General features: G+C 42.1%; 2 protein-coding genes across 2 annotated transcripts in view; one reads left to right on the top strand and one right to left on the bottom strand.

Moving 5' to 3' along the window:
- Positions 1-3,290: 3,290 nt before the first annotated feature.
- Positions 3,291-5,135, bottom strand: LOC119532538 (ZZ-type zinc finger-containing protein 3-like). The gene is made up of 2 exons (XM_037835000.1): positions 5,043-5,135; positions 3,291-4,946 (listed from the first exon to the last, which is right to left on the bottom strand). The coding sequence occupies exons 1-2, from the start codon at positions 5,133-5,135 to the stop codon at positions 4,413-4,415; spliced, it is 627 nt and encodes a 208-aa protein (XP_037690928.1). The 3' UTR covers positions 3,291-4,412.
- Positions 5,136-12,677: 7,542 nt separating this feature from the next.
- LOC119532537 (kinesin-like protein KIF26A) overlaps positions 12,678-13,198 on the top strand; it is a 19,819-nt gene continuing 19,298 nt past the window's right edge. Inside the window, exon 1 of the mRNA XM_037834999.1 lies at positions 12,678-12,827. Within this exon, the coding sequence (XP_037690927.1) occupies positions 12,678-12,827 (150 nt within the window). The remainder of the gene's footprint in view (positions 12,828-13,198) is intronic.

The following is a 13,198-nucleotide window of genomic DNA, read 5'->3' as shown; positions in this document are numbered from 1 at the left end:
CAACAGCACAGTTTGAATAATATCAACTTAGTCTCAGTAGTATACAAATGCTCTATTCCTATACATCTCTGCCCCCCCCCCACCACTTTATATGGGCATTGGCTCTGACGTCTTTGTTATACATTATATGCTGATTAACATTGATTTATTTTACACATTTGCCTTTCATTCATATGGGGAGTTTAAAAAAACAGTTATAAACCAAAGTACAGTAATACAGTCACAAACTGATGGCTCCCGTCATCAATACAAAACAAACACACAAAAAAACAAAAAAACAAAAACCAGCAATCCCAAAGAAGTGGGAGAACCAGATATATAACAATGCAATACTCAGAATGCCCAGTTCTCAACAAAAAATTATAAAATACACAAAGAAACAGGAAAGTATGGCCCAGTCTCAGAAAAAAATGAATTTGACAGAAACCATCTCTGGGGAAGCTGATACACTGGAACTATTAGTCAAAGATGTTAAATAAACTGTCTTAATTCTGTTCAATGAGCTAAGGAAAACCATGTACAAAGAATTAAAGGAAATTAGAACAACACTGTCTGAACAAAATAGAGATTACAAAAAAGAAACAAGCAGAAATTTTGAGCTGAAAAGTACAATAACTGAAGTGAAAAACTCACTAGAGTTGGTACTGAGTTCTGTTTGGGGTAATGGAAAAGTTTTGGTCATGGGTGGTGGTGACCCATACATACATACATTATGAATGTATCTAACATCACTGAAGTATGTACTTGAAAGTGGATAAAATGATTATTTTCAGGTAGCATACATGTTACTAGAATAGACTTGTATAACCCAAAGAATGATGTAAACCCCACTCCAATGTAAACTATGGATTATAGTTAATAATATAATTATAATAGCAGTGTTTCATCAACCGTAACAAAGCAACAATACCAAAGCAAAATGTTAATAATAGAGAAAACTGGGAGTAGTGGTATATGGGAACTTTGCACTTTCTGGATGATTTTTCTGTAAACCTACAACTTCTCTAATAAAAAAGATCCAGTTTTTCAAACAAATGGTACCCAACTCGAGGGAAAAAAAGCTCAGTGGATAGATTCAACAGCAAAGGGATTTGAGGGATTTGAGCAAGCAGAAGAAAGGATCAGTGAACTTGAAGACAAGACAGTTGAAATTATCCAGTATGAGGAGCAGAAAGAAAAAAGAATGAAGAAAATAAACAGAGCATGAGGGATCTGTGGGACACAGAATCTTCTTATAATCATTTTTATTCCTGTGGCTTCGATAGTAATGTCCAATCTTTCATTTCTTATTTTAGTTATTTGTGATTTTTCTCTTTTTTCTTAGTTAGTCTAGCTTAAGGTTTGTGAATTTTATCCATCTTTTCAATGAACCAACTCTTGGTTTTGTTGATTCTATTTAAAAAAATTATCTGTTTCATTTGTCTCCACTCTAATCTTTGTTATTTCCTTCCTTCTACTTGGTTTAGATTTAGTTTGCTCTTCTATTTCTGATTCCTCCAGTTGTGAGGTTAGGTCTCTGTTTTGAGATCTTTCTTCTTTTTTAATGTAAGCTTTTAGCACTGTAAGTTTCTCTCTCAGCACTGTCTTTGTTGCATCTCATACATGTTGACATGTTGTGTTTTCTTTTTCATTCACTTCAAGATATTTCCTAATTTCCCTTATGATTGCTTCTTTGACCTATTGGTTTTAAAATAGTGTTAATTTCCATATATTTGTGAGTTTTCCAGTTCTCCCTCTGTTGTTGATTTCTAGCTTCATTCCACTGTGGTTGGAAAAGATACATTGTATTGCATGATTTCATTAGTTTTTAGCGTATTGAGGCTTGTTTTGTGACCTAGCATATGGTCTGTCCTGGAGAATGACCCATGTGCCGTAGAGAAGAATTTGTATTCTGCTGTTGGGTGAAGTGTTCTCTATCTATTATGTCTAGTTGGTTTATAGTATCATTCAACTCTTCTATTTCCTTATTGACCTTCTGTCTAGATGTTCTATAAATGATTGAAAATTGTGTATTGGAGTCTCTGACTATTCATGAAGAACTGTTTATTTCTCCCCTCAAATCTGTTTTCATATAGGATCTTCCATTAGAAGCACACATATTTATAAATATTATGTCTTCTTGGTCCAATTGGCTCCTTTGTCAGTGTATAGTGACCTTGTTTGTCCCTTGTGCTGGTTTGAATCTGTTATGTACCCCTTGAAAGACTTAAGTTCTTCCAATCCACTCTTGTGGGGAAAGACCTGTTGTGAGTGGGACCTTTTGATTCAATTATTTCCATGGAGATGTGGCCCTGCCCATTCAAAGTGGGTCTAAATTAGTTTATGGAATCCTTAAGAGAGCACAGAGAGAGAGAAAGAGCTGAGAGCCAACACAGACCCAGATGCTTGGAGATGCAGACAGAAAGATGTTTGGAGATGCTAAGCTAAGAGATGAAGCCCAGCGTTTGCCCCAGAAAAGCTAAGTGAGAACCCAGAGATGCTTAAAGAGAAAGCCAGTGGAATCAGAAGCTGAAAGCAATGCTACCCAGGAGCAAAGGACCAGCAGACACCAGCCACGTGCCTTCCCAGCTGACAGAGGTGTTCCAGACGCCATTGGCCTTTCTTCAGTGCAGGTATCCTCTTGTTGATGCCTTAGTTTGGACATTTTTATGGCCCCAGAACTGTAAATTTGTAACCCAATAAATCTCCTTTATAAAAGCAAATCCATTTTTGGTATATTGCATTGTGGCAGCTTTAGCAAATTGAAACATTCCTCTTAACAGTTTTTGACTTAACGTTTATTTTATCTGATATTAGTATTAGTTACACCAGATCTCTTTTGGATATTATTTCCATGGCATTTTTTCCCATTCTTTCACTTTCAACCTACTTTTGTCTTCAATTTGAGGTTAGTCTCTTGTAAACAGCATAAATTGGGTCATGCTTTTTTATCCATTCTGCCATTCTCTGCCTATTGTTGGAGAATTTAGTCCATTTACATTTAAAGTACCACTGATAATGAATGCAGAACTTTCTTATACCATTTTACTATGTGGTATTTGTAAGTTTTATACCTTTTTTTGCTCTCAATTCTTCAGTTAATGCCTATTTTCATGTTTATTTTATTTTTTGTTAATGTAGCATTTTGTACTCTTCTCTTTCTGTATATATTTTCCAAATATTTGCTTTATTTTTAACATGGGGATTAAATTTAACACCTTAAATCTTTAGCATTCTCATTTGATTTGATTCCAACTTTACTTCAATAACATGCATTGTTCTTTTTTTTTTTTTTAATATAAAGACAGTATCCACTTAGTTTATTCCTCACAGTTCTCCTGACAAATGAACATTATTCAAGAACATACCGTATACACAGATAAGAAGAAACATACAAAATGTTTTAAATGATGAACAAAATCCAGCAGTATAAAAGAATGCATGTGAACTCTTGCTCACTGTGCAGACTAAATTTAATCACTTGTTTAAATAGTAATAAAAATACAATCTTTTATGGATCTTGTGCAGACTACAAAAGAGGGAAATTATTACCATATATATGATTTTTGTATTAGGCAGTTTTCTTTGATGAGTTGCACTGACAACTCCAAATACAGAGGCAGAAGGCTGTGTATTTCAAAGGAATTAATGTTGTGAATTAGAGACTTTACACAGTTACTACCACTGGCACTTTTCACCATAGTTTGTACACATCACATGATCATCTTATATAACATTACATTTAAAAAATATATCTGAGTGACACTTTTATAACATTCACACACCATGAGCTGGTTAAGGAAGCAATGCCACAGTTGCCTCCTGTAGTGCTTCGCTGTTGGTAATAAGGACAGTTCATTGTGGTTAAAAGGAATTAGACATCAATATGGTTAAGCAGCTCCAATTTACTAAAGGCCATCAAAGGCCACCATTGGGACAGTGAGTTCTTTTATAGAGTGTATATACTAGAAGCAAACACCATCATTGGTTAAAACTTTGTCTAAAGAAGTCAGTTTCTGTGCCGAAAACTATTTTCACAACAAAACTGAAAGCTACTAAACTGTTTTTATATAAATACTTTGTCTTCTCATTATCATATTTACGACCGAGTTCTCCGAAACCTTTGGAATTTACTCTCTCTTTGATGTGTGCTCCATCTCACACATTTAAGATTACCACCTAAAAAGGCTTTAAGGTGGTGATGAAAAATTCACCAGGGAAACCCCTTTGCTCACCAGGAATGTTCAGCCGCTGAACAGTGATCTAGAGCCACAACAGTGCAGAGCTGTACTTGACGAGAACACTCAGGAAGCTGTCATGCTGTGAGTGTCATTTCAGGGAAAGCAGAGAATCTTTCCAAACTGTGCACATAATTAACAATGATACCATTGCTATGTGTTGAAGAGGACTAGTAAATGATGGTCTCTTCCATGTCATCTGTTTGCTGGAAAGTAGTTTGGGTCAAGGTAATTATAACTGGTGCCCTGGGACACACAGTAGTCTCTGTCTAAGAATGTCTCTGACCTATAAATAGGTTCTAATTGGTGGTCTTCCTTATGAATATCTGTTTCATGTAGGCAGTCTGAACAAGAATCACAGAAGTCCAAAGACATATCTGGAGGACAATCCTGGCAGTGCCACCGAACACCCTGGATAGGTTCTATGCCACAGTTATCACACTTGAAGCCCACATGTTGCACAAAGCCACTTTCAGCTTGCATCTGCTGAAGTTTCTGCTTCTTTAATTTTTTAAACTGTAATAGTTCTTTATATTCAGGTAAATTTCTATACATAATAGGAATACTTTCTTCATCTGAGGCCTCCTCGACAGCCATATTCATGTGGCTATGAAAACAGGTTCGGTCATCATCTTCATCCATATACACTGGAGGTTCATGGGATGTCATGAAAGTGGAAGGTTTAAAGAGATGCTTATTAAGGGGATGCTGTCGTCTGCTTGTTGAAGACTGAAAATTCCAGGCAAAGACTACCTGCCTGCCAGCCACTACTTCCTTTCTTCAGGAGGCCAAGGATGCCTTCCTTTCAAATCATCCAGGGAGTACATCTGCCTGAAATCCATAGCTGGTCCCTCGCACGTGTCCGGAGTTCTGCCGGGGGGATCCCGCCTGGGCAGAGACCGCAGGGGAAAGGCGCATTGTTCTTTTAACCCTCTCTTCCTCCAACTTTTTGTTGTCCTTGTTACAAAGTATATCTTTGTGCATTATATGTCTGAAACCATAGATTTATAATTACTTTTTATGCATTTGCATTTTAGAATTTGTAAGAAGTAAAGAATTCAAGTTCAACAATTGTGATAAAATCTACAAATATGTTTTTTCATGAGGGAGAACAAGCAAATGTCAACCTTGCAAGATGTTAAAAATGACCCAAAAATACAAATACAATAGTGCTGGCATTTAAAACTACCCATATAGTTTCCTTTATTGCAGGGCTTTATTCCTTTATGCCTCTTTGATCACTATCTATTTTCCTTTACTTTCAGTCTGGAAAACTCCCTTTAGCATTGCTTGGAGGGTAAGTCTTGTTTTGATGAACTCCCTCAAATATTGTTTTTCTGTGAATGTCTTAATCTTCTCCTCATTTTTGAAAGATAGTCTCCCATGACACCAGGTCCAGGCTCATCCCTGGGAGTCATGTCCCACATTGCCAGGGAGATTTACACCCCTGGGAGTCATGTTCCATGTGGGGAAGGGGCAGTGAGTTCACCTGCAGAGTTGGCTTAGAGAGAGAGGCCACATCTGAGCAACTAGAGGTTCTCTGGGGGTGACTATTAGGCATAATTATAAGTTATTATAATTAGCTTCTCCTTTGCAGGAATAAATTTCATAAAGGCAAGCCCCAAGATTGAGAGCTTGACTTATTAAATTGGGGGTTGTAATGCTTGTGAGAATATCAAGAATTCTCCAGGTGGGGAAGTTTAATAGTGCCATATTTTCCCCCAGTCCCTCCAAAGATGTTTGGAGATACTAAGCTAATATTCAAAGGGGACTTTTAATATTTTTTAAATTTTCTGCCCCAAATACTCTGGGATGTATCAGGGTATGAATAACAAGATTTCATTTCCTATTCCAGGTTCCATGTAATTATGTTGTTTAAGTAGACTGATCGTATAGCTTAAATTAGTGTGCTACAGAGAATATAAGTTGTGTACCAAATAAACATCTCAAATAGCAGTTTAAACTCAGGAATAGATGGGACTGCTGTAAGAGCTTACAGTCTAGGAACCTTTACAGTCAGCCTTATTGAACATTCTGCACTCTTGCATCATTGATTGCCCAACCCCTGTCCACATTCTATCCGCTGGTAACCTCTGCTCTCAAATTCAATTCTCAGCATTTGCTCATTGTAGTTAGTTTATATTCATGAGGCCTTACAATATTTGTCCTTTCGTTTCTGGCTTATTTCACTCAACATAATGTCCTCAAGGTTCATTCACCTATTTGCTTGCCTCACATTACTCTCCTTTTGAGAAACAGCTGTTGGCCTGCTACTGGGCCCTAGTAGAGACAGAGCGCTTAACCATGGGCCACCAAGTTACCGTGAGACCTGAGTCACCTATCATGAGCTGGGTGTTATCAGACCCACCAAGCCATAAATTTGGGTGAGCACAGCAACATTCCTTCATAAAATGGAAGTCGAGCGGGTCCTGAAGTCACAAGTAAGTTACATGAGGAAGTGGCCCAAATGCCCATGGCTCCCACTCCTTCCACCTTACCTTCTCTTTCCCAGCCCACAGCTATGGCATCTTGGGGAGTTCCTTACAATCAGTTGACTGAGGAAGAGAAAACTCAGGCCTGGTTTACCAATGGTTCTGCACGGTATGCGGGCACCACCCAAAAGTGGACAGCTGCAGCACTGCAGCCCCTTTCTGGGATGTCCCCGAAGGACAGTGGTGAGGGGAAATCCTCCCAGTGGGCAGAACTTCGAGCAGTGCACCTGGTTGTTCACTTTGCTTGGAAGGAGAACTGGCCAGAGGTGTGTCTGTATACTGATTCCTGGGCTGCTGCTAATGGTTTGGCTGGATGGTCAGGGACTTGGAAGGAACATGATTGGAAGATTGATGACAAAGAAGTCTGGGGAAGGGGTATGTGGTTAGACCTTTCTGAGTGGGCAAACAGCATGAAGATATTTGTGTCCCATGTGAATGCTCACCAGAGGGTGACTTCAGCAGAAGAAGATTTTAATAACCAAGTGGTTAAGATGACACATTCGGTGGATACCAGTCAGCCTCTTTCCCCAGCAACTCCTGTCGTTGCCCAATGGGCTCATGAACAATGTGGTCATGGTGGTAGGGATGGAGGTTATGCATGGGCTCAGCAACATGGACCTCCACTCACCAAGGCTGACCTGGCCACGGCCACTGCTGAGTGTCCAATCTGCCAGCAGCAGAGACCCACACTCAGTCCCCAATATGGTACCATTCCCCGAGGTGATCAGCCTGCTACCTGGTGGCAGATTGATTACACTGGCCCACTTCCATCATGGAAGGGGTAGCAATTTGTTCTTACTGGAATAGACCCATACTCCGGATGTGGGTTTGCCTTCCCTGCACGCAATGCTTCTGCCAAAACCACCATCTGTGGACTTGCGGAATGCGTTATCCACCATCATGGTGTTCCACACAGAATTGCTTCAGACCAAGGAACCCACTTCACAGCAAATGAAGTGAGGGGATGGGCACATGCTCATGGAATTCTGTGGTCTTACCATGTTCCCCATCATCCAGAGGCAGCTGGGTTGATAGAACGGTGGAATGGCCTGTTGAAGACTCAATTACGGCACCAACTAAGTGGCAATACCTTGCAGGGTTGGGGTAGTGTTCTCAGGAGGCCGTGTATGCTCTGAATCAGCGTCCACTCTATGGTGCTGTATCTCCCATAGCCAAGATTCATGGGTCCAGGAATCAAGGAGTGGAAACAGGAGGGGCACCACTCACTATCACCCCTAGTGATCCATTAGGAAAAATTTTGCTTCCTATCCCTCAGGGTTAAGCTCTGCTGGTCTACAAGTCTTAGTTCCAAAAGGAGGAGGGCTCCCACCAAGAGACACAACATAATCCCATTGAACTGGAAGTTAAGACTGCCACCTGGCCACTTTGGGCTTCTTATGCCTCTGAATCAACAGGAAAGGAAGGGGATTACTGTACTGGCTGGGGTGATTGATCCTGACTATCAAGGGGAAGTAGCACTGCACCTACACAATGGAGGTAAAGAGTTTTCCTGGAATGCAGGAGATCCCCTGGGGCGTCTCTTAGTACTACCATGTCCTGTGATGAAAGTCAATGGAAAACTGCAACAACCCAATCCAGGCAGGACCACCAGTGGCCACGAAACTTCAGGAATGAAGGTTTGGGTCACCTTATCAGGGAAAGAACCATGGCCAGATGACGTGCTTGCTGAGGGTAAAGGGAACATGGAATGGGTAGTGGAAGAAGGTAGTGATAAGTATGAACTATGGCCACATGACCAGTTATAGAAATGAGGGCTAAGATGTCATGAATATTTCCTCCTTGTTTTGTTATGAGTATGTTTGTATTTTTCCATAAAGCAAATATCTTTGTTTTCTTCTCTGTTTTGTCCCCTTATCATATGATATAAGTCATATTGTTCATTTCGTAGTTTTTAAGTTACAGGACATCAAGTTTAAGAGTGAATGTTTACCCAAGGACTTGCACCCTATTCTGGAGAGATTTAGTGCATTTCTGGTTATGCTCAGGATGGCTGAGTATTGTTAGGTGAAAAATATGTCTGTTACTGTTTTTATTTAGAGATTAGTTATGGTTTATGATGATGTGTGTTGGTGCCAAGTTGATAAGGGGTGGACTGTGATGGTTAGGTTCACATGTCAACTTGGCCAGGTGATGTTGACAAGGTGTCTGGTCAAGCAAGCACTGGCCTGTTACTGTGAGGACATTTTGTAGATTTAAATCATCAATAAGTTGATTGCATCTATGCCTGATGACATGTACAATCAACTAAGGGGAGTGTCTTCAGCAATGAGAGACATTTAATCCAATCAGTTGAAGGCTTTAAAAGGACAACTGGTAACTTCAGCATCAGAAGAGAAAATTGCGGTCGCAGTTGACTCGTCTGGGGGGGGGGGGTGGCGGCCGGTTGCTAAATCCTAGGCTCCCAGGCTTGCTCAGAGGGTACCGGCGGCGGGGGCTCTTTCCCGGAGGCGAGGGCGAGGCGGGGGACTTGGCCAGGTCCCCGGCGGGGGGGGCGTGCAAGGTGTGGAGGGCGGCGAAAAAGAACAGGCAGGACACGGTTCTTTTAGGGTAATAGAAGAAAACTAAGAGAGAGAGAGCTTTATTAGGCGAGAGCACAAGCTTATATTGGGCGATTAGAGGGCGGGGTAGCTGTAGAGGTCGAAGGCTTGGATTGGTTCGGAGAGGGTGCGGAGGTTGATAGACAAGGGGCGGGAGTTATTCTGGTAACTGCGCATGCGCACTGACGGTGGGGGAGTTGCTCTGGCAATGGGGAGTGTCAGGGGCAAGATAAGGGGGTGGGGAAAAGGCGGTTCCCTCCGGCAAGCCTCCCCTAACGGTGATATTTTGGGTGAGGAAATGGGGCCTGCCTCCGGCTCCACTTTCCCAGGCCTGGGGGGCTGTGGAGGGCGCTGTCGCCCGTGCCCACCACCCTCCCCAGGGGCTGATCAGGTCCCCCAGCCCAGGCCCGCCAAGTCGAAGCACGTGATCAGTATCCCGCAGAAAATTTTCATCTCTACTTCACCCAGCAGCCCTCCCTGGGGACTTTCTTTGAAAACTTTCATTGGAGTGCCAGCTTGCAGCCTGCCCTATGGAATTCATACTTGTGCATCCCTACGGTTGTGTGAGACACTTTATAAACTCTTATAATATTTACAGATACCTCCTGTTGATTCTGTTTCCCTAGAGAGCTCTTACTAATACAACTGTTTTCCAGAGTTTTGAGGAAGATGACTGCTAGTTTTTGCTACTTGTTCAAAGAATCTGTGAGGAAGGGCACCCTGAAGCATCTCATGCAAACCATCTCAGTTGACTGGAAGTCCTGTTTATCCCATATTCTTAAGATAGTTTCACTGGCTACAGAGCTCTAGGTTGAATTATTTTCCTCTTTCACTACATTAAAGTCATTGTTCCAGTGTCTCCTGGATTGCATTGTTTCTGATGAGAAGTCTGCTGTCCTCCTTATCTTTGGTCCTCAGGATATATTGTGACCCCTTTTTAATGGATGCTTTAATATCTTCTCTTTATCACTGGCTTTCTGTGACAAATTTTATTTTGGTGTGCCTTGATGTAGGTTTCGTCATTTATTTTTGTGATTGGGTTTTCTTGAGATTCTTGGATCTATGCCTTATAATTTATATCAAATTTGAAACATTTTCAGTCATTTCCTTAAATGTTTTTGGAGACCTTGCTCCCCTTTTCTGGGATTTCAATTCCATGGATATTAAGCTGCTTGGAGTTATCTCACAGCTCACTGGCACTTCGTTTTTTATAGCCCCCCCAATGTTTCATTGTTTCATTTTGCATAATTTCTATATATTTCCAAATAATTGTTTCTTCTGTAGCATCTAATTAGCTATTAATTTCATTCAGTGCATTTTTCCTCCTGGCCATTGTATTTTCCATGTATGAAAGTTTGATTGGTCTTCTTTATAATTTCTGTATTCCTACTTAATATATTCAAGCAGTTCTCTTTCTTCTTCAGCATATTAAAATATAGTTATAAAATTGTTTTAATTTTCTTGTCTATTAATTCTATCATCTGTGTAACTTCTGGATGTGTTTCTATTAATTTATTTTTCTCCTTTTTATATATTCCATATTTCTTTGCATGCCATGTTATTTTTGATCAGCTGTCAAACAGTGTGAATTTTAAATGGTTGAAAGCCGAGTAATTTTGTATCCTATAAATATTCTTCTGCTTTGTTCTGGGACATGATTAAACTACTTGTAATGAGTTTGAGCCCTTTGAGAATTGTTTTTAAGTTTTGCTAGGTGGGAGCATTTTAGCCTTTATTCTGGGGCTAATTTTCCCCTATAATGAGGCAACCCTTCTGCATACCCTACCTTTGTCTTGCAAACGATGAGACCCCCCCCCCCCATGCCCTGGTTGGTGGGAATACAAACCATTCCCAGCATGGTTTGAAATGCAGGCTCAGTCCCTCTGCTCCTTTCAGGCGGTCTTTCCCCAGCCTTGGGCGATTTCCTCACCTCCACGCACCCAACAGTCCTCACCTGTAGACTCAGGAAAACTCACAACTGTCAGGATCTGTAAGTCTTTCTTTGGGTCAGGTTCCCTGCACTCCTCTCCCCACCTCTGGAGTCTCCCACTCTCTCGTCCTGCAGGCTGCACGCTGACGAAAGGGGCAGAGTGGGGGTTCTCATGATGTGAGGGTAGATTCTCATTTATCAGGTTTTCTGCACGGACACTGCTCTCCTCTCCCCCATCATTCTCTGTCTTGGTCTGTCTCTATTTGAGTTGTTCTACCCTGCTGGGCCTTTCAGTGCTGACACCGTGTCTTTCAGTTCTAGGAGGATGTACAGGACAAGCTCTTTGGTAATACCCTCCTGTGCCGGTTTGGATATATTATGGCCCCCAAAACGCCGTTATCTTTGATGCAGTCTTGTGGGGGCAGACATATTCGTGTTGATTATGGAACCTGTTGGTTCAGTGTTTCCATGGAGATGTGACCCAATCAGCTCCAGGCAAGAACTTTCACTGGATTATTTCCATGGAGGTGTTGCCTCACCCATTCAGGGTGGGTCTTTATTGGATTGCTAGAGTACTTTAAAAAGAGCCACACAGGCCCAGAAGCAGAGCAACTGAGAGTGACATTTTGAAGAGAAGCTGCAGCTCGGAGACATATTTTGAAGATGGCCACTGAAGCTGATACTGACATTTTGGAGAAGGCCATTTTGAAATGTAACTTTGGAGCAGATGCCAGCCACATGCCTTCCCAGCTAACAGAGGTTTTCCGGACGCCATTGGCCATCCTCCAGTGAAGGTACCCGATTGCTGATGTGTTACCTTGGACACTTTATGGCCTTAAGACTGTAACTGTGTAACCAAATAAACCCCCTTTATAAAAGCCAATCCATTTCTGGTGTTTTGCATAATGGCAGCAATAGCAAACTGGAACGCCTCCCCTCTGTTTTTTTAATCCTCTTTTACTTTTTGTTGCTTTCTAATGTAGTTCTCAAGGTTTTAATTTCCAAAGGCTCTTTCTTGTTCTTCAGTTGCTTCTCTTTTTCTTTTCTTTTTTTGTCTTTGTTCTCCTTTTCTTCTTTTAAAGTGCACCGATATTTCATGAATGCAACATTTCATGAATGCAATATTTGTTAATGTTAATAATAAAGTTTTAAAATTCAGTTTTCTTCTGCCCCCTGTATTCTCTCTTGGTGCCTTCCTCCCTCTTTCCTAAGTTTTCTCCTGATTTTAAAAATCTCGTCTTTCACACTGGAGCTCTGCTGGAGTGTGTGGGGACCCCTGGCTGTCATGCTCACACTGGAGACGGAGGTGCACAGAAGCGCCGGTGTGGGGTTTGCTGGCTGCAAGTGTCACCTTGGGGTGACTGAGCTATGAGCAGTGGTCTCACTGGGGGAACTAGTGTTCTGTAGGGCTTTCCTCAGGGGCTGTTTGGTTTCCCTCGGGCAGAAGCCCCAGGCTCCTTCCTGCTGGGCTCTCTCCGGCATGGCTGAGGGTCTACGCTCCTCCACAGTTGCACTTCTGTGCAATGCTCCGTGTTCGGCACCAGGCCACACCGTGCGCTCGGCTGGGCCTGCTGTCCCCGTCCCTGGCTCTGGAGGTTCCCTGGAGCTCAGACCTCCCACGTCCTGTGGGGTGGGGTCGGCCAAGCAGAGTGGATGCAGGGGGTGGGGTGGGATGCAGGGGCTCGATTGCCCCTTAGACTTCCGGCCAATCCCCTCGTCTTCAACTCACCCTCATTCCTGCCCTCCGTGATACCTGGTGCTTTCTGGGGTTCTGCTGGGTGTGTGTGGGGGGTGTTGGTGCTTCTCTCTGACACATCTCAAAGCCCCCCTCTTCTTCCCCTCTGCCAAACCAGTTGCTTCTCCTCTGTCCATTCCCTTTGGGGCAACAAATGTCTGGCTTCTTGAAGGCCTGGTTTGTATTCCTGTCTCTTGCTCTCTTTGCTCTTTGGGGTGATTTTTCATAGAAAATGGGCAAATACATCTCTTCTCTGATGTGTAAAA

This window comes from Choloepus didactylus, chromosome 4, assembly GCF_015220235.1.
Source record: "Choloepus didactylus isolate mChoDid1 chromosome 4, mChoDid1.pri, whole genome shotgun sequence".
Taxonomy (NCBI): Eukaryota; Metazoa; Chordata; class Mammalia; order Pilosa; family Megalonychidae; genus Choloepus; species Choloepus didactylus.
Note: the sequence above shows the minus strand (reverse complement) of the source record. Positions and strands in the feature narration are given on the sequence as shown.

Bases quoted from the DNA above. Each gene is read 5' to 3' on its own strand.
- LOC119532538 (XM_037835000.1), bottom strand. From the start codon at position 5,135: ATGCGCCTTTCCCCTGCGGTCTCTGCCCAGGCGGGATCCCCCCGGCAG. The intron at 4,947-5,042 runs GTACTCCCTGGA...TGGAATTTTCAG, and splicing joins GCTATGGATTTCAGGCAGAT to TCTTCAACAAGCAGACGACA.